This window comes from Lutjanus erythropterus, chromosome 20 (genome assembly GCF_056507025.1).
Source record: "Lutjanus erythropterus isolate fLutEry1 chromosome 20, fLutEry1.hap2, whole genome shotgun sequence".
Lineage (NCBI taxonomy): Eukaryota > Metazoa > Chordata > Actinopteri > Lutjaniformes > Lutjanidae > Lutjanus > Lutjanus erythropterus.
The window spans coordinates 4073348-4101051 of NC_139336.1; the positions used below are offsets into that span (position 1 = coordinate 4073348).

The following is a 27704-nucleotide window of genomic DNA, read 5'->3' on the forward strand; positions in this document are numbered from 1 at the left end:
GCTATAAACCTCATCTTGCATCTGTGTCTGTGTCCTGCATTTGGGTCCACTATGAAACAAACTATAACACATGTGATGACTTTTCATGGTCTGCGCACTATCCATGACTCTGATAACTTTCTCTTCAATCTGTCTGAAGTCCCTCCTGGATGTTTGAGGTCTTTTTAGAGGGGATTTTTCTCACAATGCTTGATTTCACAGTGGCTTTTCGAAGAAATTGTTATGCATTTTACAATGTTTTTTAGTGTCCTTTCTTTTTCATTAAAAATCAAAGGCATCTTGTTCCTGGAGAATAAGACCACACTCTGTTCTGAGTGTTCAAAGTAACCTTACATAAAAACCCTCAAGCCTCAAACTCAGTCAAAACAGCAAGCACAAAATTATAAAAGTGCACAGAGTACTGATACTGATAAATGTCAATGTCAATGACAAACCTTGTAATCGAGAAATCTTGGGAAATCTGCAAAGTATGACGAGACCCGAGCAGAGACTGTGTGGTGCTTCGAAGGAAAGGAAACCATCGGAGTGGATTACTGCACCAAGGGAGGGACTGATAAATGTCAAAAATAATGACAAACCATGTGACAAAATAAAAAATGAAAGTGCAAAAAAATAAAATACTGAATAATAAAACACTGAATCTGTTTGTTGAGATGTACATGTGTGAGGTTTGCGTGGGGGAGACTGCTAACACAGACCCACATTCTTCACATATATGTTATAATTCTGTGTCAGAAACTGCCTGTCTTTATTACACATAAATTTGAAAACAGTGAAAGTGACCGCCTTGGCTGTTCTAGGGTTTAAAAAAGAAAAATTACTTGAAGAAGTTGTTTTTCCTTTCAAAGTGCCTCTGCTTTCCTTCTTTAATACACTAAATTAAAAGTAGCCAGCTATGAACTGACCATGCATAAAAAGTTGTCATGAATTGTCTAAGGAAATGAAGGAAATGAATGCTTTAGAGTCGACCAATACTGGATTTTTGGGCCCGATGCCAATATTGATATTAGGGAATTAAAAAATTCTGATGTTGATATATAGGCCAATATTCTTTCTGCACGTCCAAAATGACAGCAGGGCATATACAATAAAGTTCCCCTGGTATTTTTAACAACTAATAAATAACTATAAAAAACAAACCGAACAATTTGAGTTAAGAAAAAATATCAAATAAATATAAAATGCTGCTTATGACACACAGGTAAATGCAGTTAATTCTGTAGAGTTCAGGGTCTTTCCATGAGTTGAGAAGTGTTTTGAAAAAGAAAGTGAAGAAGTGTGAACACATTCGCAAAAGAAAGCTCTGTTTCATTAAGCATGTGTTAACAATCAAGAAAAACTGTAATGAAAAAAAGGTAACTAAATAAATAATAATTTACAAAACAGATTTCAGGTCAGAACAAAGCACAGGTGTCATAGAGTTGCTATGGTGACAGGGTAAACAACATGGAGCGCCAGTAGAAGTCTGGGCTGAGCACAGTTACCATGGCAACAAGTAAACAAGGAGCTCAGAGACAGAGGAGGGAAAATGTCTGCTCAGAGAAAAGACAGAGCAGAGGGGGAGAACAAGGAGCTGGTCTCACAGGAGGAGGACTTTGAGGAGGCAATGAGAGAGGCTGCCTCCTCCACTGCTTCAAGAAGGAAACCTCAAACATCCAGACAACTAATCATCTCTGAAATCCCAGAGTCAGTGGACGACTTCCTGAGGAACTTCCTCCGCAGAGCCGGCCTGAGCCGGACTCTGAGCAGCTTCGAGGCGGAGTGGTATGGCTCAGCTCACAAACTCCTGACAGAAAGTCTGTCGATGGCAGCGACGGGCCTCTTCTTCATCCCCGACGCCCTCACACACAGGCAGCTCCAGCAGAGCGAGCTGGAGACGGTCCGCAGAGAGACAGACGTGCTCAGGCAGGAGGTGCTGGTGGCAGGGGACAGCCTGGTGAGGATGCAGAGGGAGAGGGATTTCCACCGGCTGCAGTACCGACGAGTGGCTGAGGACAAAAACAGGCTGATGGAGGACTTCAAACAGCTGAAGAAACACCTCAACTCCTACGAGCCAGTGCTGAGGCAGCTGGATGATAAATATCAAGCAGCTCTGAGGCAGAAAATGCTCATCAGTCTACAAAAGGAACGAGCTCAAAATGCCACAGAAGCAAGATTGAATCAAGACAAATCCCAAAGCAAGAAAGAGAGAAGCATCAAAAGCAGCAGCAGTGCTGGTAAATCACCTGTAAAGAGCGCCATAAACAGACATCCAAAGGACACAGAGTTTCCTGTCTACAGCCGCCCAATGAGCTCTCACGTGGCTCAGCTGGATCTTGATAAATGTAAAAGTCCCAGTTCCTTCAGCTTGTCCTGTTCCATCAAGGCCCACAAGCTTCCCATCAGCTGCATTGACCTACATCCACGAGAACGGATCCTCGCCTCCGCCAGCGACGACTGCACCTGGAGGCTGTGGGCGCTGCCTGCCGATGGAGAAAAGGTCAGAGGAAGGTGTTCATATGTTCAAATCTATGAGAGATGAGAAAAGATGAGATAGGATCACGTGAGAAGAGACAGGAATCAATTAAATTGGATTACATGAGATGGGATGACATGATGAGATGATACAGAAGATAAGATTCTGTCAAAGTAGTTGAGGAGACAAATCAGTGAAAAAACAACATATTCCTGTTACTTTTAAGATTAGAATTTTGTCAAAAGGTGATTGGCTAATGTCATGTAACGTGTGTTGTCAGGTTGGTCAGATGGTACTGACAGGTGAGGGTCACTCTGATTGGCTGTCTGGCTGCAGTTTTCACCCTGATGGAGCAAAACTGGCGACAACCAGTGGAGACACTATGGTAAGTTCATCTTCATAAAAGTAAAACTCAACATCAGGTGTCTTATTGCTCTTCTCTGTCTTCTCTGATCTTCTTTATCCTTTGGTTGACCCTTGATTCGTTCTTCCTGCAGGTGCGTCTGTGGGATTTCTCTCGCGGCTGCTGCATGTTGACGCTGTCCGGTCACAGCCAGCCCACCTGGGGCTGCTCCTTCCACTCGTGTGGTCACTTCCTGGCATCCTGCTCTGCCGACAGAACCACCAAGCTGTGGGACCTGAACAGCCAGCGCTGCCGCCTCACCCTGCGTCGCCACACCGCCTCCGTCAACAGCGTCTGCTTCCTGCCCTTCTCCAACCTCCTCCTCACCTGCTCGGCCGACAAAACCCTCGCCGTGTGGGATGCCAGGCTGGGTGTCTGCACCGCCACCTTCCACGGACACCAGCATCCCTGCAACCACAGCGCCTTTAGCCTGGCAGGTGACACCATGGCCTCATGTGACTCCCGCGGCATCATCAACCTGTGGGACATCAGGAAACCTGCACTGGCTACAGCCACGGTAGATACCGGGCCGCTGGGCGCCAACCAGGTGACATTCAGCCCATCAGGGAAGATGGTGGCTGTTGCCAGCAGCGACAGGCTGGTCAGACTGGTGGAGGTGGATTCCTGTGTGGTGACCAGCCTGTCTGGACACAGTGATGGTGTGCAGAGTGTCAAGTTTGACCACAAGGGGAAGACTGTGATGTCAGCAGGAAGCGACGGAGTGATTAATGTTTGGTCGTGACAAAATGTGAATTTGAATGAAAAACTGAACTGAAAGCAGCTGATAATATATTAGATAATAATCTGATTATTCTGATGATTTTTTTTGTAAAAGTTGCTTTCTTGTTGCAAAAATGATATTTTTTCCTGATAGCTTAACTCAAGAGAAAAATACATGTTTTTAAAAAATCTTTGCCAGTCCAGTGTGTAAGATTATCTATGTCAGAAATGGAATAATAGTCATCAGTATGTTTTCATTAGTGTATCACCTGGAAATAAGAATCATTGTAGTTTCATTACTTGCTACTTACTAGACTGAACTAGAATGAACTCTTTACTGCATATCTACAGACAGACCAACATGTTGCACCACCATGTTTCTACAGTAACCCAGAAAGGACAAACCAAATACTATTCAGCCTTTTGTGCTTTTCACAAGTTTCGGGGCCACCACAGTTTATCCTACACGTTTGGAAGGGGAGGGTGAGGCAAGCAGTATTCAATTACTTGCAATTTACAACATCACCACTAGATACCACTAAATCCTACGCCAGGGGTTCTTAAACTTACTCAACTTATTGTGAAGTCTGCATCTGATTTTCATGCAAAGTCAGAGGTTTGGAACAATTCAAATTCAAATGAACATCTAATCAATTCACTTAAAACTTGTAAACACATAATTACATCAGATTTTTTCCCCTCCCCACAGTGTTAACAAGCTTCATATGAAAATATGATATTTTTCCACACATTTGATCTCTGCAAAGATTGAAAAAGTGTCCAAAAGAATTACATTTGTGAATGAAGCAAGTACAAACTGGATCATAGAGCACTTTATACTTTCCATTTACTTTTAGAACACCATCTAATGAATCAAAAGTATTTGCAATTATTTTTCAAGCAAAAATGTCAAAACATTTGCTGGTTCCAGCTTCTTTAATGTGGAAATTTGCTGCAGTAAATGAAGAATATTTGGGTTTTGGATTGTTGGTTGGACAAAAGAAGCAATTTAAAGATGATGCTGGTCAACTGATGCATTTGTTAGATTAAACGATTCACCTGTCATAATTAGTGGATGAATTCTTGAGTTATGGAAAAACATGTTTTGTGGGGCAACAGTGGCCTTTGACCACCAAAATCTAATCAGTTCATGTTTTGTTTTGGAAGTTGTGCAAAAATGACAAATTCCCATTAATGTAAAAATAATCCGTGAAAAAAAAAATTAAAATGATCTGACACCATGAAAGTTAAATTGACGTGTTTTAATGTGAGCTGTTTGAGTACAATCCAAACCAATAAACCAATCAACCAATAAATACATAAAACACTACCAATCAATCTGTTCTGAAATGAATATCTTTTCATACTCAGGTCAGCTGTCTGCCTGAACACTGATTTGGCACCTTAATGTGTTTTAAAAATGAAACAAGACAGAAAACAATTACTGTCTGTTCAATCAGCTGAGAGACAAAAATACAAATGGATTGATAATTCAGTTTTCCATTTCCTGCCCAAACCATAGTCAGTAAAGTTCATAAAGAAGGAAAAAAACAAATCTAAAAATAGCTGATTTATTTTGTCCTTAAGTCAGTAAAAGGAACACTGTGCATATTAAAATTAAGGTTTAATGACCTTGAACGACAGACTCTGACTGACAGGAGTCCATGTTTGTTGTTTCAGACACTTCTGTATTATTACACTCTAAATTGGACATATTTTAGGAAATGTTGCAACATCTCAGACTCAGTTTGTCAGGCTCAGTATTCATCAGGTTCATCTGTACTGATGCTGCCTCCAAATGGGGTTATGTGTACAGTGTTCATGAGAAGAGTCCATATGAACGTCTCTCTTCTGTGGTATCCTCCAAGAGTTGTGATGTGTTTGTAGAGATGGTGGATACCAAGGAAGTTCATTTTTAATTGGATGGCAGGTTGATATATTGTAATTTTTGTGGTGTATGTCTTTTCTTAGGAATTTTATATTTAAGAGGAAATGTTGATTTCTGATTGACCTTTTTTCATCATGTCATTACAATTTCTACATCATATTATGCATTTGTTAACTTACTATAACTGTTACCCTCTGTGGCCACCAGATCCTGACAGTTTTGGCGTCCACGTTGCCCAGCAGCAGTGTTCTCATGACTTATTCACTTGAACGCCAAGCATTTCATGGACACAATATCCCATGTTGTAACCACCAGCTCATGAGTTCCTTTGAAGGCAGCCTTTGAAGTGGTAATGTGCTAATATTACAATAGCATGCTAACAGATAGCAGAGTTGAAAATCATATTAATAATACCAGTAAAATACTTATGTGTTACTATGGAAATACCAAAACTGGACTCTCGTCTATACCTTAGTTTGGAAAATAAAAAACATTTTAACCAATTTTTTCATTCAACAAAATCTGCAAATCTGCTCATTACATCAGTGTTAAATAAAGAACTTTCCTCAATAAAATACAGTCTATAGTTATAAAAGTGTCCTAATTTAGATCAGAGGTTTACCGCGTGCTATTTATCATGTAACACTTAGTGTTTAGCATGGGAATATGCTAAACTTCAGCATGTAACATTTAGCATTTTAATATAGCAACAATAGCATGTGAATGTGGCTACAGTAAGCATGTTACGTACTGAGGTTTAGTCTGTAATACCATCTAGCATGAGAATAAGCTAATGGCTAACATGAGCATGTAACATTTTGCATTTTTATCTAGTAACATTGGAATGTTTAAATGCTCATGTTAGCATGTTAATGTGGCTACAGTCAGCATGTTACATGCCGAGATTTACCATGTAACACTTACTTTTTAGCATGTGAACAAGCTAACATGCGTGTGTAACATTTATCATTATAATATGATAACACTGCCATGTTAAAATGCTGATGACATGTTAACATCAGTATTTTAAACAGTATTTAAGGTATAGTTAGCCTGTTAGCATCCATGTTAACAGCACTGGATGCTGATGTTTGAAAAATGCTAAATGTAACATACTAAAAACAAGCAGGTTAACATGCCATCACATTTTTAACATTTTAATTTTTTAGCATGTTAGCATGCTTACATGCTAATTAAATGCAACTTCAGCTAGCATTATGACACTGTCATCTACAATGTCTTGCTGCTCGCCTGGTTATGAGTAGAGAGACGTATTACTTCAGTGCAGTAACAATCAACTGAACATTACATCATCCTTTCATATTGGTACATTCACACGTCACTTGACACTAACAGTGTCTAAAGAGCTGAACAGATGATTGGAGTGTGTTAAAAATGTTGATATTTTGTCGGTCTGGTCATTCCCTCTCTCAGTTTGCAGAGAGGCTGCGGAGCTTCATCCTCATTTCATTAAAGAGCAACTGTGTGATGTCAAAACAAACCCTGTTTCCAGTCATCCACAGAGTCAGAAGACGACACTGACAGGACAGTGAGAACTGATGGACACCTTCAGCTTCAGGAGGGTTTCTGCTGAGTGCAGGTGAATCCGTCAGCTGATGAAGAGGAGTAGCGTCCTTCATCTTCATCCTTCTCCCCCTCTTCCTCTCTGTGTTTCTCTTTGGGTTCTTCCACCAACATCTTCAAACGGCTCAGGTGATGCAGAGCTCTGAGGATGGAAATATTTCGCAAAAATACTTCAGTTACCTCACACTTAACTAGTAGCCTTATAAAATGGCACCGGAAACTTGATGTATGTAATGTTCTGTTATGTTGATGGAAAAAATACATTCAAATGTAATTCTTTCGTTCATATGCTCAAAATGACAAATGCAAGCAGGCTAGTGTTTAGCAGGTATAAGTGTTTATAATGTTCACCATCTTTGTTTAGGATGTTAGCGCGCTAACATTTGCTTATAAGGAGTAAGAACAGTACAGTTAAACCAGAGGTGGGACCAAGTCATTGCTTTACAAATCGCAGGTAAGTCTCAAGTCTTTGCACTCAAGTCCAAAGTCCCAACCTTTGAGTTTCGAGTCCTAAACAAGTCATATTATAACAGCGAGTTTCCAGTCTCACTGACTTGCAAAATTAATTCATTTTTAAGCTAGCATTAGCTTGGTAATTATGTTATTAGCCTTGACTTACACTTGTTCGTGCAACTTGAAATGTCAAACAAAGTTTGGAGTTGTTGCGTCTCCGTTTGTTATTTTCAACCTGGAAATCACCTTGTAGTTTTTGTGCACTAAAAAATTATCTGTGGTTTTTTCATGGTTCTCTCCTGCAACTTGCTTGGATGCTGTCGGATTGATTCAAACTAAGTAGATGTGGAGAATTAAGTGTTGTTAATGTTAGTTGATTCAGGAAATGAAGGGAAACTGATTTGTGGATTCATGCTTTTTACAGAGCAGACTTTTTAATATTTGGATTTGGGGGAAAGAACCGAATATTTCAGCAAGTAAGGATTCAACAGTAGTAAGTCAAAAGGCTCAAGTCCAAGTTAAGAGTCACTAGTGTTAAAGTCCAAGTCCTGTTGCAAGTCTTCTTTGATTTTGTCAAGCCGAGTCTAAGGACTCAGTCAGTCCACACCTGTGGCTGAAACACAGTACAGCTGAGGCTGTACAAAATTTGGTGCCAGTACATATCGGATATTTCACAGGATAAGTGACAACTTTGACCTGCTAGTGGTGAAAAATCAACAACACAAGGATCAACAAAAACAGTGTTCTTTCTCTGGAGAACATGAATCGATGAACTTAATTTCATGGCAATCCATCCAATCGATGTTGAGATATTTCAGTTTGGACTGACAGAGCAACCTTGCCATCCCTCAACCCACACTGCTAGCTCGTCTAAAATAATGTCTCCAGACAGGATTTGAGACTCATCCTGGTCGGGGTCATCACTTTGCTGCACTCTGTACAGTCACTCACGCACTATGTTCAGTTGCAGTTACCTTTGTAGCGACAGTCCACCAGCAAAACTGTCCAGCTCTGCTTCAGCTTCAGGCGTCTGCAACACAAACACAGCTCCATATAACCTGACACTTGTTAACCTGAAGTCACAGGTGAGCAGCAGTGAGACTGTTCACACCTGCTTCACTGGACTCTCCTCTGTCTGTAGCCTGTCAGTTGGAGCTGCTGACGCCCGTTGCTGTCGCTGAAGCTCCGCCTCCACCGCCTGCAGTCTGAAGAACATCTGTTTGAGAGCTTCCACTGGACCAGGCTGCTTTGAGACACTGATTCCATGAAGACTGCTGCACTGCGCCTGGGAGAGATGCAGAACAGACGGGGCACTGTGATTGTAGGTCAGTCAGAGGATCATTTAGACGTCAGTGTACAGGTGTCAAAGGAACCACATGAGGAACCAAGCTGAGTTCTACATTCTCTGATCAGCTGTTTGTACATCTGAATACAAAACTCAAGTATCAAATCTGGTAGTACTGATGAGACTATAACAACAGGCTGGTTTGACAGCACGAAGCAGAGAGAGTGGGACGATTATTTAATTAATCACCAACTATTTTTATAATCCATTCATTGGTTTGAGTAATTTTCTAAGAAAAAAGCCCAAATTCTTTGATTTCAGCTTCATAAATATTAAAGTTTTTTGTTTCTTTACACCTCTCTGACATTAAACTGAATATCTGTCAGTTGTGGGTAAAACAAGACATTTGAAGATGTCATCTTCGGCTTTGGGAAACACAGATCAACATTTTTCACCATTTTCTGACATTATAAAACAATTATTTATCAATTAATCAAGAAAATAATTGACTATGAAGATAATCATTAGTTGCAGCACTGAATGAAAATCAACAGTGAAGGTGGAAAAGTGAAAGATGAGGACAGAGACACTTACCTGAGCGCCTCTGTCAGTCAGAGCCTCAGTGGCGCCCCCTGCTGCTGCTGCCGACTCCCTGCAGGTTCATCACATATCATTCAGTTTTTAGTTGTGGTACATCAGAACTAACAACAAAGGGAGCATAAAGGAGCCTTACAGAGCGACTAGACGACAGCCTGAGGAAGAACAGAGCAGCTCCTCTGTGTTCTGTGGACTCACAGCTTCTTCAACACAACCAACAGGATTGTCTGCAACAACAACAACAACAGTTATTCAGTGAGAACAAGGCAGCACCATGTGGAGAAAATATGTGATGATTCACTTTGATGCAACGATGATGACATGAGATCAAGATTTCCCTTTGGTTTGAGACGATGACTGTACACGACCTTACTGGCCATTGAGGCACTTCTGTAAACAATGAAGACGGCTGCTGCTGATATGGAACTGTTTCTATTCCATCTGCTATCAGCATCAGTATTGACCCAACTGTATAAACAAATCCAATGACCGCTTTATGTGTTTGGCTATCTTACAGTGCCACCACTGATTTTTTATCATTTTATCATTTTCAAAAATATTCACTTTTGCTAGATCTCACGGGTCTGGGGTTATCTTCTAGACACAGTGTCTGTTGTTGCCTGCTGACAGTGACAGATGGATAACTGGATTGATGATGTTAAACAGTTGCACTCGGTAACTGATGAAGGTTCCTTTTACGATGGTGACATTAATGTTCTTCAAAATTTACATAGTAGATGGTGGTTGTGACAATAGCCAGAAATGGTTAATGAAGGAGAGAAAAAAATAAAATAATACACATTAAAAAAATCTATATGAATTCTCATTTTTCCTCAGGTGTTCAAGATTTTCTGGGGCAAGGTTCCTTTCTGTTAACATTTTGATCCACTGTGAAACATGCTGGTCCTCTGTACACTCACTGAATCTCTGTAGAGTCTCAGACAGAAGCACTCTTCATCAAGTAAAGCTTTGTGGATTTTGCGTTCCGTTTTTTCCAAAGTTGAAATTTGACACGACTGTTAGAGCAGCTGAACTGCACAGGTTCTTTCCGATTTGTTGTCCAAAGCAATGTTGCATAAAAAGTAACTGTTAAAGTAAAAAAAAACTGTAATCTTCTGATGATGGCTCACATTTATTTGTTTTCAAACTGTAGGGAGACGCCACCACAGCAACGGCGGCTTGTCAACTTCCAGTACTTTGCCGTATTTGTCTATATTTCTTCAAAAAGAAGAACAGCTGCACTTAAAAATTTTGATATCAACATGTTTTCTCGATATGCACACATATTACAACGTCAACATTTTCAAGAAGGTGGTGACACATGGTCAAACAAGTTTGCTACCAGTAGAAACCTTTGAAAAAATAAATAAATAAATAAATAAAGCAGGAGTGTCCATCATCAGAGTGTGCCGGCTGTATGTTAACAGGAATATTAGAGGAATATTCATTTTCACTAACCACGTAAAGACGTAGGAATTTTGTTGGGTTTTTTTTTCAGAATAAGGGCAAAATCAGAATATTTTGTCCATGTAAACATAATCAATGGAAGTGCAGGAGGGTAAAATGAAAAACCTGGTGTCTTGGGTTGAGTCCTGGTTTCACCTGGAACTGCAGGACTGTCTGCTCTTCCAGAACACTGAGACAGAGAGTTCAACACCCGATCTGCCTTCTGGATCAGAGACTCAATCCTGTTGTCTTGACAGAAGGAAAAACACAAACATAGTTAGTAGACTAGAACAAAAAATTTGATGCAACAGTTTATTGTCCTGTTTATCTTTGACTGAAGTCAGTGTCTTTCTCAGGCCAGAGCTTGTTTATTTCTGAGTGCCACATGAGCTGAGCTTGTAGCTACAATTTTTACCTCTGAGGAAAGTTTCCATGACATCAGAGCTTTTTCTTTCTGCAGTAAGAAGAGAAATCTGTTCAGCAAACTGAAGCCTCAGATCTCTGAGATTCTGCTGGCTGTCGACCTGATAACACACACAGACACACACACACACACACACACACACACACACACACACACACACACACACACACACACACACACACACACACATTTATGTTGTTTTCATGAGACCGTTATAAATGTGTCAGAAATATTTTTCTGGAATTCAAGTGTAATGTTTTGGACTTGTCATAAAGATGTCATTAGGTTTCTGACACTGTCAAATGATTTTGTACTGGTATCATGAATTGTTTCCTGGACTTTAACTGAAGTAGTACCACTTGGACTCATCCTAAAGATGTCATTAAATGTTATAAGCCCAGTTTGAGGAGAGAGTACAGAACCAAGGTGATTTAGCTTACAGAGTTACCTGATCTAGAGATCACTTGCTGCTAAAGCAAACAAACCACTGTCACTGTCTGGAGCTGGCATTAGCTAGTTGGGAGCATTAACTAGGAGCTAGCTGCTTAATTAGCTGATTCAGCTGAAATACACCTCAGTTCTGTATTCTCTGTCAAACTGTGGCTGTGTTTGGCCCTGGCCTGTCTGGGATCTCCAGTTTGGCCAGTCTCAGCTAGATGCAGCTGATGAAACTGGCATTGCGGGGTGAAATTCCAAATGTTACGGTGCGTGTGCAAGTCTCTGTTGAGATGAGAAGGAAGCAGGATGTGTAACTCTTTAGCTACTTTCATTATCAGCTCTGTAAAAACCAATGTGTTTAATTCAGAGTGTCATTTAGTAAGACATTTTAAAACACATTTTAAGGTCTTCTGGATTCATTCTGTTTTATAAAAGTTTTTTTTCAGAGTATTAACTGCATCTCATGGTCTTCTTCTGTGAATGGAGTCAGTGGTTACCACCTGTTATCATGTGAGTCACATGGCGACACCTGAACCAGCTACAGAGTAAGTGGACCGTAGGCAGAGATTATTTTGTCACATGTTGTCACATATTTCTCACCCACAGTCTATCTGGGAACACAGACTAGTGAACACTTTTTCTTGATTCAGGACTGATTTGGTTCTCTCACCTCTGCAGGTATCTGGTCTGGATCATCGTCCTCCAGGTCTGCGACCCAGGATGGAGCTCCAGGTCTGGGAGCTGCAGGTGGAAGAAACAATATATAAACTGCTGAAAATATGCCAGATTAGACTCACTATTGTCACTGTTATTACTGTAAAATTATTTAAGCGCAATTAATCGACCACTGATTGTTATTGGCTGATCAGATAATGAAGCGTCATTGTCCGAACTTAATACGATCAAACACCAAATACTGGTAGACTTTCCGTGTGGTTAGTAAAGACTATCAGGTAATGTTTGCATCAAAATAGTCATGTAATTAAAAAAAACTATTCTGAGAGTCTCTACTGCATAAACTCAGAAATCTACACTCAATTGGCCACAAGGTTGTTTAAAATGGCAGAGTTGCTATTTTTTATCTTATTTTGATAATTAAATGCTAAATCATAACAATATCCCATTCATTTCTACAAAGGCAGGTAAAGAATAATAATTCTAATTCTAATTTGATTAATTCTATTAAAAAGCTTTTTATCAGAAAACTCAACCATATTCTTGCCATTATTTCAAAGTTGTTCTGTACTTATACTTAATATACAATATTGTAAAGAACAGTCAAATAAATAATATCACAATAAAGAGAAAGCTTCAAAACGACCATGTGATCAGTATCAATACATCTTTCAGCCATTGGCCCCAAAGGTCCTGATCAGACAGCCCCGACTTAATTTTATACAAAGGATAAAACCAGGTTGCTGTCAAAAATGCTCTTTTTTTCTATTATACTTTTTGAAAAATAAATCAAACATTCTGATTCTGCAGTGCCATGTGGACTCAGTAACACGGAAGGCAGACGTGCAGTATGGACTGTGGAAGGTGTGTTGTACCGTGCTCGTCCCACAGCTCTGGCGGCTCACTGGGGTCACAGCCTTGGATCCAGGCTGGATATTTGAAGTCCGGCACGCTGCTGATGCCAGAGCAGTCCATGTCAGTCTTGTTGCTGGTGAGCCAGTGAGGGAGGTGGAGGGACTGCTCTAACCTCGCAGCTCTATGTGCAGACTGATGGAGACAGAGGAACAACGAGGTTCAATAGACTGTCCCTCAGAGACAGAGAGAAGCAGCTACAGCAGCAGTGAAGATGAGGAAAAAAGACCTTGAAGAGACAAATATAATGTGGATGATAGTCACCCTGTAACAGCTGACTGAAGGGATGTCAGTGTCAGGTCTCAACATGGTTGCTCCTGCTCTTCCTCTGCACCTTTAGAAGAAGAAGTCATGAAATGTAAAATGTGACATAGGACTCCTACAGGACAGAGCAAAGATCTTTCAGAAAACATCACAGCTTGAACCTGGAGCTCCTGGGATTCCTGGATGGATGAGAGTGGTGGAGGCTGTGGTTCAGTCGGGGGGCAGCTTGGCTGCTACTCAGTCTGTCCCACGTTCTGTGTGCTGGTCTGAAGGAGGAGGGACAGGGCTGGGACCCTCCAGACTGGGACAAGAGCCCTGGATCAGAAGATGAGATGAATCAGAGCAACTGAGATACAGAGACTGCAAATAATCAATACTGGTATTATTGATTCATCTAACGAACAGACAAATGCCATAATTCCAAAGTGATGCATTTAAAAATCTGGGATGAATGTGGAGGGTGGAGGTGGGGGTTGTGTGTTTAAAGACCTTGGATGAAGGTGCAGGGAATGTGTTTAGGTGCAGGTGGTGTGTTTAAAGACCTTGGATGAAGTTTAAGGTGATGTGTTTAAAGACCTTGGATGAAGTTTAAGGTGATGTGTTTAAACACCTTGGATGAAGTTTAAGGTGATGTGTTTAAAGACCTTGGATGAAGTTTAAGGTGATGTGTTTAAAGACCTTGGATGAAGTTTAAGGTGATGTGTGTAAAGACCTTGGATGAAGTTTAAGGTGATGTGTGTAAAGACCTTGGATGAAGGTTTAGGTGATGTGTGTAAAGACCTTGGATGAAGGTTTAGGTGATGTGTTTAAAGACCTTGGATGAAGGTGTAGGTGATGCATTTAAAGACCTTGGATGAAGGTGTAGGTGATGCATTTAAAGACCTTGGATGAAGGTGTAGGTGATGCATTTAAAGACCTTGGATGAATGCGGAGGTGTGTGTAACGGGCATGGAGCCGTCATAAGGGATGGACAGCAGCTCATCTGTCGTCATGGAGAGTCTGTCTCGGTTGCTCCTGTGATGGAGGGAGCTGACGGGGAGGTTCAGGAAGTCCAGCTCCCTGTCAGTCAAACGCTCCCTGAGAACTATGGGTAAAAAGAAAAGGACAGTAACATTCAGAGAAATAAAGACAATCACATAAAGACAACTGATTACACAGCAACTGGTACGTATGATAATCTTGGCAGGCCATCGCTGTAGGCCAATAAAGGCTTTAAAATTTAAATATTTGTATAATCGCACCCCTTTGACACTAAAAATTCTATTTCCAGCCTAATTTTATCATTACAACAACTTTGTGAAGAACACAGAGAAACGGGCACCAGTGAATAATCCTATCAGCAGTAGTTTTCTTGTTTTATCCAGTGAATGTGGACAGTCTGAACAGTATTGTATTTTATGTCTGCATTTGCCAGAGGGTCATCAAGATAAAAGAAGTCAGTTAATTCAGTACAAGAGACACTTGATGTTCTCTGCAATCAGGTGGAAAAAAATATGTGCATATATTGGTGTCGGCGAAATTATTATTATTTAAAAATCTGCTCATTTGGCTCTGATGCAGCAGTCTCTCTGTCTTTATATGAAATACAACTGCTTCTATTTTGCAGCATTTAATTTAACATATGCTTTAGGGCATTTAAATTGTTTATGTTATTGTTTACGTTACAAGTCATTATTTTGTGTTGGAATTTATGTTATTCTAAATTTTGACACTGACTTTAATTTTTTACTGCAAATATACTATGTATTGATTCCAGTATTGGTCCTTCATTGGTAATAATCAGTACTGGCCTTGGAAAAAAAAACATCTTGGTCAACCTCTAATATATACATATAGATTAGAGACAGACTTTTATTTCTAATTTCCGTCAATAGAACCTCAACATTTCCTCCATGTTCACTTGTTGTCTTCATAAATTTAGTATAACATACATTTCCACAGCACTAATTCCATCAGTAAAACTGATCCAGGTCATACTCACTGCTCTGTTGCTCTCTCTTTTTAACATAAATACTGTTTTAATCCAATAATTAATTCCAATCCCATTTACTTTGCCAATTTTCCAACCACTGTTTAGACCACTCCACTGATTTAGCACTGTAGCTCTATAACATTGTCATACCATGTGATAGAAAGCCTGCTTAGATCCACTGGGGTATTATAAGACCCACAGACCTGGGATTTGCAGCAGCAATACAAGATGATCCTACCAGACCGGAAATGACTGAATATAATTTGTTCCTGACCCAACCGAGTGGACCTGTTAAGACAAGCATGTCCAAACTATTCCATGAAGGGCCATGTTACTGCAGCACACTGGGCTCGACTCATCTAATCAACTAAATTCAGTCTGGTTGGTCTGTTGGTTGGTTGGGGCCCTTCATGGAATAGTTTGGACGTGCTTATGTTAAGACCTACCATCTTTGTTTCTGAGCCCGCTCACTCTGGGTCTGCTCGGCGTGGAGGGCGGACTGTGCGGCAGAATGAGCCTTCCAGTGGATGATTTGCTGCTCGGATGACGACTGCTCTCAAAGTCTGCGATGTAGGCGTCCAACGCCGCTGAGGCTGAGTCATAGTTCTGCAATTAATCAAGAAGTATGGGTGATTTACTGAGCCCAACGCTCAATTTCTTCATCAAAAACCCACTGCAGAACTTCCATTTAAAATCTGCCGTTTACATTCTGAGGAGTTAACTTCCATGTTGGTCTACAAAAAGGTGACATCAGTGTTAGTCAGCTGGGATGAATCATGGCTACCAAATTTGGCTCAGTTATCATAACAGGACAGGAGGGTAAAGACAGACTGATTTCCTCCACAGTGCAAAACAGTGCCCCAGTAGAAACAGTAGAAGCAGAGTGAACCTTATCTCTATATCTGAAGGTGGTGTTGTGTTCAGGAGCCAGCAGGCTGCTCCTCAGGTGACCTGAGCTCGACAGCAGGGAAGTCACCGTCGACTCTGGAGACAGGAAGTCACCGACCAAGCTGCTGGACTCCATGCTGACAAAAACAACAACTACAATGAGCACATTCAGGTTATAAATCATTAAACTACAAAGAAAACGCTGGTGTGATGTTGATGGTGAGATATCTAGTCATTATTTTTAAATACTCATGTATTATACCATATATAGTAATGTATGTTTCTCATTTTTTAGAGGTAATAAGTCATTATTTTGAGAATTTAAGCCATGATTTTGAGATACTTAATCATTATTTTGATAGTTTCTCATTATTTTGACATAATAAGTCATTATTTTGAGATAGTCTTTATTTTGAGCTACTTAGTCATTATTTTGAAAGTTTCTCATTATTTTGAGATGCTAAGTCTTTATTTTGAGATATTAAGTCATTATTTTGAGACACAAACTCATTATTTCGAAAAGGTTCTCATCATAATGACTTACAGGATCTTTTTTTTCCATCACATTTGCGGAAATGGGCAGTCTGAAGGACCACAGAATTCACTGTAGCCAGACAGCTAGCTTAACACTTACCTTAGACACCAGTGAAACGCATTAGTCAGATTTACTAAGGGTTAAAATTCAGACATACATGTTAAACCTATCTAACCATGACCTGACAACCCCTCAAAGTAAGTGTCGGAGTGCTGTGAAGTGATTTGCTTGTTCTGTCTTTTACGAAAGGCCTGTAAATATCGACTTCAGGTTGTTTTAAGGTTTGTTGTACCGCTAACGTTGAAGAAAACTGACTGACGTTAGCTAGTTTGCTAATTTGGCTTTAGCTTAGCCAACAGTTAGCTAGCTAAACAACAACAACCAAAACACAAAGCAAACAATACCGTAAAATACAGCTTTACTAAATTTAAACGTAACGGTAGTGTGGTGTATATATGGTGTTTTATGGGGTTACGTGACTACATTGTTTAAGGGACCTTTCATAACCATTCTAACTAACAGAGCTACAGAAAATCTCAAAAGTTGACGCTAGTTAAGCTAAAAACTTCTGCTATATTAGTCCGCACACACAGGAACCGATCCAAATGTTCGAATCAAACCTGCTACTCTATAACAATAAATAACACACTTACCCTTTTACTCCATACTGTCTCCTTTTCAGTACATCTCGTGTCCAGCCTGTTCAGTGAACAGTGACTGTTGTTCAAATCCACTGAACTGAAAATTCAAGGCTCCCGGGTGAAGCTAACTCACAGCTGGTCTGGAATCAGTTTCGCCCAGATTGGTTCCGCCTAAGACGTTCGGCCAAACCCATTAAAACATCTGGTAAAAACAATCTATTCATTGTTATTAGCGGAGAAACACGCCTCGCATGGTAATACTTGTTACATTTTACTGACTTTTTGAATATTCAGGAACTTTCCGCAGCTCAGCTTCAGCAACCTGCTGTCGCTGTAAACTACCGCTTTGTCAGAACTGTGGGTGGGAACAAGATCTGTATGAGGGGGACCGAATATAAAGTTAAAACTGCATTAAAATGCATCATTATTGCTGTGTGTGACTCATGACGAATTAAAGGACGCTCTTTCACAGAACATAAAAAATATAGATATTGTTGTATTACGGGTTGAATCTTGCCCAAACGCAACGCAAACTTTAAATAGCCAGTTTTTCTAAGGGAGTTTTGGTGTGCTCGTGGCTGTTGCATGCCTCTTTAACCCAAAGCCTGTGACGTCAGTGGTGGCATAGAGAGGTGTGAGGAGGAAAAAGCAAAGAGTGATCACTCTGCGTCTAAATCCAGGCACCAGGAACCAATAGATCCTAACGCACGCAGTCCTCCAATCAGAGTAGCCTCACCATGAACCGCAAGAATACATGTAAACAAATGTTACGTAATATGGTACAAAACGGTACCAAGTCAAAAACACTGTGCTGTAGGGATGTAACAACATACTGAATATCACAGTAGCATGATTAAAAAACAAAAGTCTCAATTCAGTACCAGACTGTGACAATATCTACCACACATGGTTAATTAATTTGTGTTATTATTTTCATTATTTCATCATTATTGTTGAAAGGAACTGCTAGTGACTGCTGGATTGTTGTTTGTTTTGCAGTTGTACATACATAATGCAAATATATAGACAAAGACAAAATACTTTCCCACTTTTTGCACATGCTTATGTCATGACTGCCTATTTTATTCTATTTTATTAAAGGAGGAAAGTAGAGACACTTTAATTCAAAAGGAAAAAACTATTTTATAAGAACAAAAACAAAACAGATTTATTATTTAATAAAGGACATTTCAATTTGTCATTTTCTTTGTTTTTTTTAATATTGTGATAAATATTGTATTATGGATTTTTTATCATGGTATTGGGCCTATTAGACCTTGATTTTTTGGTATTGTTACATCCCTATTCCACTGCATACATTAACTTATCTATTATTTACATATTTCTGAAATCAATTATTGGTCTAATTATTTAAGTTAATATGGCCACATAACATTTAATTAATTACATTTGTTTATTTATTTTTTAGTAAATTTCATTTTATATTAGTGGAGACATTATTGAGAAATTAAAAATTACAGTAAGTCAAGACATGTAAATAGTTTAAAAAACAACAAAATATCTTGTAAAACAGCAAAATGTGAAGTAACTGGTTGACTGATTGAATTCAATTTACTTTCATTTTCTAACTGTCATATTTGAAAGACTGTACTCGGCCAATTTAATATCAATGGTAGGAATGTGACAATGTATTGAAAATTACAATAAAAAATGTCTCAATACCGTACCTGACTGTTACGATATCTACCATAATGTTACTTTTTTCAAATTTATAAAAGCACTGTTTTTGTTTTACACTACCTATATAATTGTGCCATTTTTTGCACAGACATAGGTCATGACTTGTACTTTTGTTTTATTTTATTAAAGAACAAAAGCAGAATGAAAAGTTAAAAATTTATTTTATATGCAGAAAAATTTCTTAGAATCTTTATTAGAGCTTGCAGACTGCTAACATGTCACTACACCCTCCCTTCCATACCTGTATAGTGGCAACAAAATTCAAAATGCTGTAGAGCCACAGTTTGTTTTGTCTTTTCTGGGCTACTGTAGAAACATGCCGCTTCAACACAGTGGACTCGTGCCTTCTGTAGGTATAAAGGGCTCATTCTAATGTAATGAAAACATGATTCTTATTTTCAGGTGATTATACACTAATGAAAACATACATATTAATATTATATAACATTTCTGCCATATTCTAAATCTCCCTAAATTTTACACACAAGAACTTTAATAGCGGACATTTTTTTTCAAGTCGCAATTTTTCCTTTTTATTAATATAACGATAAATATCATATAGTGCACTTTTTATCGCGGCATTATCGTACTACTCTCGGCTTCCGAATTTTTGGGACTTCACGGGCAGGTTTGTCATAGACCACCACTGAGTGATTTCTCACTCGCAATAGACGATCTAAGGGGAAGAGAGACTCTCTCTCTCTCTCTCTCTCTCTCTCTCTCTCTCTCTCTCTCTCTCTCTCTCTCTCTCTCTCTCTCTCTCTCTGAGTGTGTGTGTGTGTGTGTGTGTGTATGTGTGTGTGTGTGTGTGTGTGTGTGTGTGTGTGTGTGTGTGTGTGATATCTCAGACGTCACAGCCTGCCGTTGGTCCAGTTCAGTTCAGTTCAGTTCAGATGAGCCGTTGGTTTTCTCAGGGAGGGGAACTGAACTCAATCCGGACCTGAAGGCGGGCTAACCCGGGACTTCCAGCTCCCAGTCTGACCTGGGACACTTTTTATTTCCACTGAACCCGAGATACGCACATAAACAGCCGGGGCGGAGGGAGGGAGAGCCGCCGTTAACGTAACGTCTGTGACGTCGGTCCGCCCGGAGTGCTGCTCCGCTGGGTTTACTACCACCACCACCACTACCACGCTGTTCGTACGTAGGGTCCTCATCCGTGTTTACTGAGGGATCAGTTGACCCGATCGGAGCTTCATCGTGGGATCGACCCGTAGGTGAGGATGGAGAGGAAGAGGACGGACTGTCCCGCGCTACCGCCCGGCTGGAAGAAAGAAGAAGTGATCAGGAAGTCCGGACTGAGCGCAGGGAAGAGCGATGTCTACTACTACAGGTACTCCGTCACAGTACTCATCGATGATCGATCACTTCCTGATCAGTTAGCCCGTGACCGACCAATCAGCCTGTGCTTATTGATCCCAACTCTGACTGTCATCATCAGTTACAAACACACTGCTGTTGAGTAAAGTGTTAACTGTCAGAGAAGTTACAATGTAGCGCGACGTTACACTATTATCTCTCTATGTGGGGTCATCATAGTGTCTGTAAAACACATGATTATGATTTTTACTAACAACTCTATCAGAGGCTATTACAATATTATTCCATAAATATTTAATGAATCTGATCCTGTTGACACAGTGACTCTGAGGTTGTCAACAAGCTGTTTACTGACTCACTCAGGGCCGTAACCAGAATATTATCTGCTGGGGTCATGAGCCCCCACCTCATATTTTATTCCAGAGTTCAATTACACCTTCTGTAAATTTAAACTTCCATCATAAACCACTTATTTCTCTCGAATCGATTGAATAAGTGCCACTCTTGTCTTAAGGCGGGTTTACACCAGTCTTGTTAAGGGTGTGTTCACACCAGCCTTGTTCAGTCTGGTTTAACTGAATCCCGGAGTGTTTACGCCCTTGGTGTGGTTTGTTTGGGTTGGTTTAAACGTTCCCTGGTCTGCCTTGGAGGGGTGGTCTCACGCTGCTGTCAAGAGAACTTTGGGACAGTTAATTTCGGTTGTGAACGTCATTCAAAACAATCACAGAAAGAGCGCTGTTGTATGTCATTTCTAGGGCCCGACCGATAGTGAATTTCTAGGACCAGAGCTGATGCCAATATTAAGAATTTAAAAAATTCTAATCAAAATATTGTCTGATATCCTTTATGCAAAATATAAAATACAAAATATAGAATATATACATAGTGCATATTGTTTTGCAACAGTCCCTCAAAAATGGTTAACACTTAGCTGACAAAGATATGTAATGAAGACAGATTTTACTTTATTGTACAAAATGTTATCAGGATGCTGAAACAGTAAACCTTCACCAGTATTTTTATTAAGTAGACTATAAATAACTATGCATATTTGCATGCAATATGTGCAGTTTAAAACAAAATTATCATGTAGACATGTACTGGATGGCACACGTACCGATCCTAACATAGGCCGATATTGGGCCGATAATATCAGTCCACCGATATATCTGTCGAGTCATTTTGTTGGTTAAAAAACATTTTCTCTTCTTCTTTTGCTCAACTTGTCGCACATGTGCTACCTTAATGTTGACAGCCAGGGGACAAGGCTGGACTCGTGACGCAATGAGAAATACCTGCATTATTAAATTATTTAACACCATCTGCCTTATGAGACGTTCATATGTCCGGTCCTCTTAAGTCTGTTGGTATAAGCTCCAGATCAACAACATGCAGAACCCGACAGTGCGACGTGATGGACAGTATCCAGGTAGAAATTGGGCCGTTTGTTGTCTTTCTGCTCGCCGACTGTATGACCAGTAGTCTAACGACATTCCCACCACATGGCTTGTGTGAACTCAACCTTACAAATGCACTGCTTTGGCTCTGATGCAGCTGCCTCTCTCTGTCTGTAGTGACCATTCTGTGGTGTCCCTCAGTGTCCCGCCCTCAATGCTATCTGATTGATTACACATCACAGGCCTTTGCCTTTAAACATATGCTTAAAGGGATAGTTCATCCCAAACTCAAACATACATATTTCCCCTCTTACCTGTAGTGCTATTTATCTGTTGGTGCAGCATTTGGTGTGAGCTGCTGAGTTTTGGAGATATCGGCTGTACAGATGTCTGTAAAAATTTAAATATAATAGAAGCCATGCTGTCAGTTTCAAGTGGAGGAAAACTGAGAGGGACAGTTCACCCCACAATCAAAAACACATCTTTCCCCTGGTCTATAGTGCTGTTTATCCATCTAGATTGTTTTGGCGTGAGTTGCAGAATTTGCTAAATGCCACTCGGCTTGTGGCATTTAAAGCACCAAAAAATACATTTGAAAAATTCAAAACCAATGTCTCTTTCTAAAAAAAAATCATGACCAGTTACACAAGATAATCCACATCCTTGTCATGAGCAGTTTCATGTGGGAAGTGCGTTATTGCAGAAAGAAAAGTAGTTCTGGTAGATTCTACTGTAGAGATGAAGTAGTTCCTGTATGAAACTGCTCACAATGAGGTGTTTGAATTATCGTGAGTCATCAGGTCATGTTTTCTGGAAAGAGACATCGCTGTTGAGGTTTTCAGACTTATTGTCTGTTTGTTTGTTTCTTTTTTGGCGCTTTGAGCACAACAAGCCGAGTGCCTTCTAGCTCCATTACACTGGAGAGAAGGCAGACATCTTAATTGCCAATATCTGTCTCAAAAACTCAGCAACTCGTACTGAAACAGTCTAGATGGATGTCAGTACAACTGTATGCAATGTAAGCAATCATAAACATATTAAGAAAAAAGTAAAGAATGTACTCGTACTACAGATTAAAAGTCATGAAGTACAGGCCTCAATCACTGGAAGACTTCTTTAATTAGAATAATCAAAGAAATTAGTAATGAGTAAATTGCAGTGCATGAAACTTTAGCTTTTCCATTTCTCCTGATTCTGTATCTTCACTAACTAGATTGTAGAGGAAATGGTGTCACTCCTGGTGCAGGTCTGCGGTGAGGCTGTGACGCCGCAGAGCGATCGGCTGTTTTCAGAGGCTGCGTTCACTTCCTGTTGATCGGCGGCAGAGGCACGGCTCAATCAGATTAACAGCTCAGAGTCAGAAACATCTGAGCGCCGTCACATCGTCAAGATCAGCAGCTCAGAGCGGACGCTCGCCTCTACTTTCAGTTTGCTCTGTAACGTGACTCATCAGTTCCAGTAAGGAGACCAGTCAGCAGGTCGGCTTACTGGAAGAGCAGCAACACCCTGCTGGGGCCTCTGCCGCCTTCATCTTCATAAACTCATGTTGTTTATTCAAACATATGTTTTATTTTCACTTCTGATTCACATGACAGCGAGAATATTGTGAGGAATGCTGCGTCAGTTTGAATGTTTCGCTCTCTGTAATCTTTATATAGCTTCAGTGAGGAACTGCAGCAACATCAAACACAATATATGATACACACCCACACACCCACACACATGGCCTCTGATCTTTGCTTTGTTGCAGCTGACCTACATGTCAGACACAGCTGAGTGACTGTGTGTCGTGTCTACTGTTGAACTTCTATCTTTGTGGGGACCAATTACACTTAAGAGACCTTTAGAGACCTTGAAGAAATTTCTGTTAATTGAAGACATTTTCATCTCTGCCAAGCATTTTGTTGTGTGTGAGCTACCAATAGGACTGAAGCTACTGTCCATTCTGTCCCCAGCTAATCTTGCATACTAATGGACCCATCAGACTAATATATATATTGCACATTTATGACTGTGTGCCCTTGTGGTTGCTTTGCTGACAACCCTTGAAATTATATTGACTGCTCTGTTTAATAGCGACTGCTGACTCCTCACTCCTCTTAACTGACTGGTAGTGGTCACAAGTCATCGACAACTGCTAGGCTAAAAACAAGACTTAGCTACACCCCTTTTCCATACACATAAGCTGGCCTGGTGTGACTTGGTTTGACTTGGCACGTCAAGCGTAACTATTTGCGTGTCCATTAAAGCAGGGTTACCTGCTTGAAGGTTTGTCTTTTAACTAGAGATGAGCTTATCCTGAGTCGAGCGGCTATAAGACAATGGATAAACACTTTAGCTCCCATTTATTTTTCACAATAAAAGCCCCCTGTTATTCAAAAGCATGTATTATGAGGCAGCAAAATCAGGACGAGTTAGGTTTTCATCCACAGTAACTTTACACGACTCCTGTCATGCTGGATGTGAGCACAAAACAGTCAAATAAGGCAGATAACCAGAATGTGAAAACAGCGACACAGGAAAGAAACTAAACTTCAAACCACAGAGTTCTCACTCACAACAAACGATTGTTGGAGGGGGGGTCGGCATGGGTCGGCCACAGTCAGCGAGGCGTCCACACAGCCTGCTTGGAGGTGTGCTGGCCGCACCTGGGCACAACTCAGCACAGCTTGACGTGTTGAAAGTGGTAACGGAAATGCAAATCAGCACAGCACTGTTTGAATCGGCGCAGCCAAAAGTGTCAATGGAAAAGCCTCACTAGTCTGTTGCAAGCGACATAAAGTGACATAAATAGAAAAGTTTTGTTTCATCTTAAACTGAAGCATCTGCACATTAATTCCAAACCTGATATGTTATGATTCACCAAAGTTCGGCACAATAAGAGATGAATAAACCCCTGATTTGCTTTGCTGCCATCTCTGCTGTGCATCTGTTTAGCCACCACTTTGGAGTGTTCAAGGCTCGCTAATGAACAAATAAGAGAAGTCCTTTTAGACCGAATTAGCTCTGGCTCTTAAACCACTTCTGGTCACGATTCTTGGAATCTTGGTGCTATCTAGCAAACCAGCCCACATCTCCCCCGGTTTTCAGTGGGACCATTGTAATCTCAGATCATCATCAACAGTGGGCATCATGCAGCGCTCAACAACCTGTACAATATGACATGCCCCTGTTGGTTCCCAATAGTGCTGCACAATTAATTGCAACATGTGAAAAATGTGTGATTAAAAAGAAGGTACTGTAGTGCTGCAGAGATGCAATCTCAATGTGTTTGTTTGTCACATCATCGTTGTTTTTATTTTAACAGTTTCTCTTTTTAGTGAAAATGAAAATTGTGATGCAAAAATGATTCCCACTACTTGTAAAACACATGAAATTACAATTTCAGTCAAAATAATTGTAATATAACTTTTTTTTTATTATATCCTGCAGCCTAGTTCCCAAGGAAAACCTGCCATTTTTTGTTTTAACTGGGAACCAACTTTTCAGGTTCCGAAACAATTTTGGTGGAAATTAGGGCTCGACGATATGGTCAAAAGTCATATTATAATCATTTTGACTGAAATTATGATTGCATTGTTCCTTTTTTAAAAAATTGCAGAGATCTGCAATTTGGATATTGCACTTAGCAATATTGCAATTCAATAATATTGCAATTAATCATGCAGCTCTAGGGGAAAGAGAACATGTGGTGTACGGCTAAAACTTTCCAGACAAACTACATGATATGTAGGTTGATAACCTGCATAGTGCGTAATCTGCATGCGGCCAGTGTTTATGACGATGAGTGTAATTCCTGACTCGATGAAGAATTCATCCAATGCTGTGTGATAGAGAACATTAATGCTGATGATCCAAACAATTAAAAATCGAAATGATCTTTTGTGGATATCCAAAATTAAGGTCCGAAATTAATCACTCTGTCTTTATCTGTCTGACTCTCCTGCCTCTGTCTTTCAGTCCTTCGGGGAAGAAGTTCAGGAGTAAGCCTCAGTTGTCCCGTTACCTTGGAAACAAAGTGGATTTGGGATGTTTCGACTTCCGGACGGGGAAGATGATGCCCGGAAAAATGCAGAAGAACAAACAGAGACTCCGACATGACCCGCTCAGCCTGGCCAAGGTAACACTGATGGATGACCCCTGTGGGGGGAGCAGGGCTGTGCTGTGGCTGTGTTGTGTTGTGCGTTATCAGATTATCAGATTAACGTAGCTCTTCCTGCAACAGGTTCACAGTTCAGCAGGTCAGTTGACAAACACTCATTCACTAAAAGAGAAAGAGTGTGATGTGTGCAAGAACTTCCGCTAACCAGCTGCTGAACATTGTCTGTCTTCTGTTGCTCTCATTATTCATCTGACAGTATTCTCTGTATAGTACTTAGTCTCAAGGCAATTTTCTATCATCTTTGAGCGACATTTTCTAAAGGATTATCAGTAGTGGAAAGAGTTACATTGTTACGTTGCTAAAATATGCAAGTAAAAGTACTGGTGTTAGGAATGATCTTAAGTAGTAGTATTTAGTCACAAAAACTACTAGAGTATTAGTTACTTTTAACTGCTGATGTCACTGTCACCTCTTCAAACTAGGGTTGCAAAAATCTTCTGAACCGAACTGAATAATCATTGAGATAAAAAACATGTTTTTTTCCCCTTATTTCCATTTTTCTGTTGTTTATTCTCATTTTAAGTCTAAGTTTCCTTATTCAACAAATGTCCCTGCCAGACAAAGCAATTTCAAATGAGATTAATGAATAATCATTAACATCCTTACTCCAAATGTGTGTTGCTGGAGCATTTTGTTTTGTTTGTGCGTGTTTGTGCGTCACTCTTGTGATCAGATCGCCTGATTGGCTACTAAAATGCAATTTGGGTATTAATTCAAGTTGTACTCAGTACTCAACTATGATTTTAACAATAACTAAGTAGATTACATGGTGTAATGACTAGTAAGTAAGTAAGTAAGTAAGTAAGTACCCCCCCCCCCAAAAAAAAAAAACCTAAAAAAAAAAAATATATATATATATATATATATTAATATCAACACTGTAGTTCCATTTCTTTGGTGAAGATGTATTCATCAAGGATTTATATACGTAATTTATGAAATGTTTTGGTTTGCTTTTTTATTTCTAATTTCTTTGCTCTGAGCCAAAACAGAATAGCCTGGTCCCAGACAAGAATTCACAACTTAAAACAATTTAAAAATGTGTCAAAAGCCCTAAAAATCGTAAGCTAAAAATACATATAACACCAGTAACACAGGTATAAAAATGTATTCTAATTATCTTTCTTTTAAAATCATTTTTTAATGAAAATTTTGGCCCTTTAAAGTTGTATCCCAGATTTCTGTCAGAATTTGTCAAAACATGATTTAATCAGTCAAAAATAGGGTTAACTATACACTAAGGACCCCTGTCTCACTTCCTGGTTTAAAAAAAGAGGGAATCCTGCTCAAGCACTGGTAAACTTTATATTTTTAGACTAATTCATTCAATAATATTTCTATCAGACGTGTCTTAACCATAACATGTCGACTCTGTAGTCCTTCTAAATCAAAGATAAATAAGAATTATGGTTTAAAAATGTGTATTTTGATTAACATTAAGAGACTCTGAGACACTTTCAAAAATAAAATGACTGCTCACTACGACTACGCTGTGAAAATGAATAATGTTACATTTTGCAAACTCTGTAAGTAGTTATAGTTGA

The 27704-nt window shown here is 39.8% G+C and overlaps 3 protein-coding genes across 4 annotated transcripts in view; 2 read left to right on the forward strand and 1 right to left on the reverse strand.

Annotated features, from left to right (window-relative positions):
- Nucleotides 1-1192: 1192 nt before the first annotated feature.
- spag16 (sperm associated antigen 16) lies at nt 1193-3874 on the forward strand. Its single transcript, XM_084746203.1, has 3 exons — nt 1193-2479; nt 2736-2840; nt 2953-3874. Exons 1-3 carry the CDS (start codon nt 1529-1531, stop codon nt 3598-3600), a joined length of 1704 nt encoding a protein of 567 aa, XP_084602329.1. The 5' UTR covers nt 1193-1528; the 3' UTR covers nt 3601-3874.
- A 3068-nt stretch (nt 3875-6942) lies between these two features.
- c20h18orf54 (chromosome 20 C18orf54 homolog) lies at nt 6943-18628 on the reverse strand. Its single transcript, XM_084746204.1, has 15 exons — nt 17593-18628; nt 16406-16541; nt 15963-16122; nt 14461-14628; nt 13706-13859; nt 13545-13614; nt 13244-13415; nt 12364-12434; nt 11247-11355; nt 10958-11080; nt 9522-9612; nt 9383-9440; nt 8615-8788; nt 8478-8533; nt 6943-7192 (listed from the first exon to the last, which is right to left on the reverse strand). The coding sequence occupies exons 2-15, from the start codon at nt 16538-16540 to the stop codon at nt 7042-7044; spliced, it is 1692 nt and encodes a 563-aa protein (XP_084602330.1). The 5' UTR covers nt 16541; nt 17593-18628; the 3' UTR covers nt 6943-7041.
- Nucleotides 18629-20070: 1442 nt separating this feature from the next.
- mbd2 (methyl-CpG binding domain protein 2) overlaps nt 20071-27704 on the forward strand; it is a 35309-nt gene continuing 27675 nt past the window's right edge. For both annotated transcript variants that reach the window (XM_084745623.1, XM_084745622.1), the window contains exons 1-2: nt 20071-20614; nt 25959-26118. In XM_084745623.1, coding sequence (XP_084601749.1) covers nt 20505-20614; nt 25959-26118 — 270 coding nt within the window. In that variant the 5' untranslated portion in view covers nt 20071-20504. The remainder of the gene's footprint in view (nt 20615-25958; nt 26119-27704) is intronic.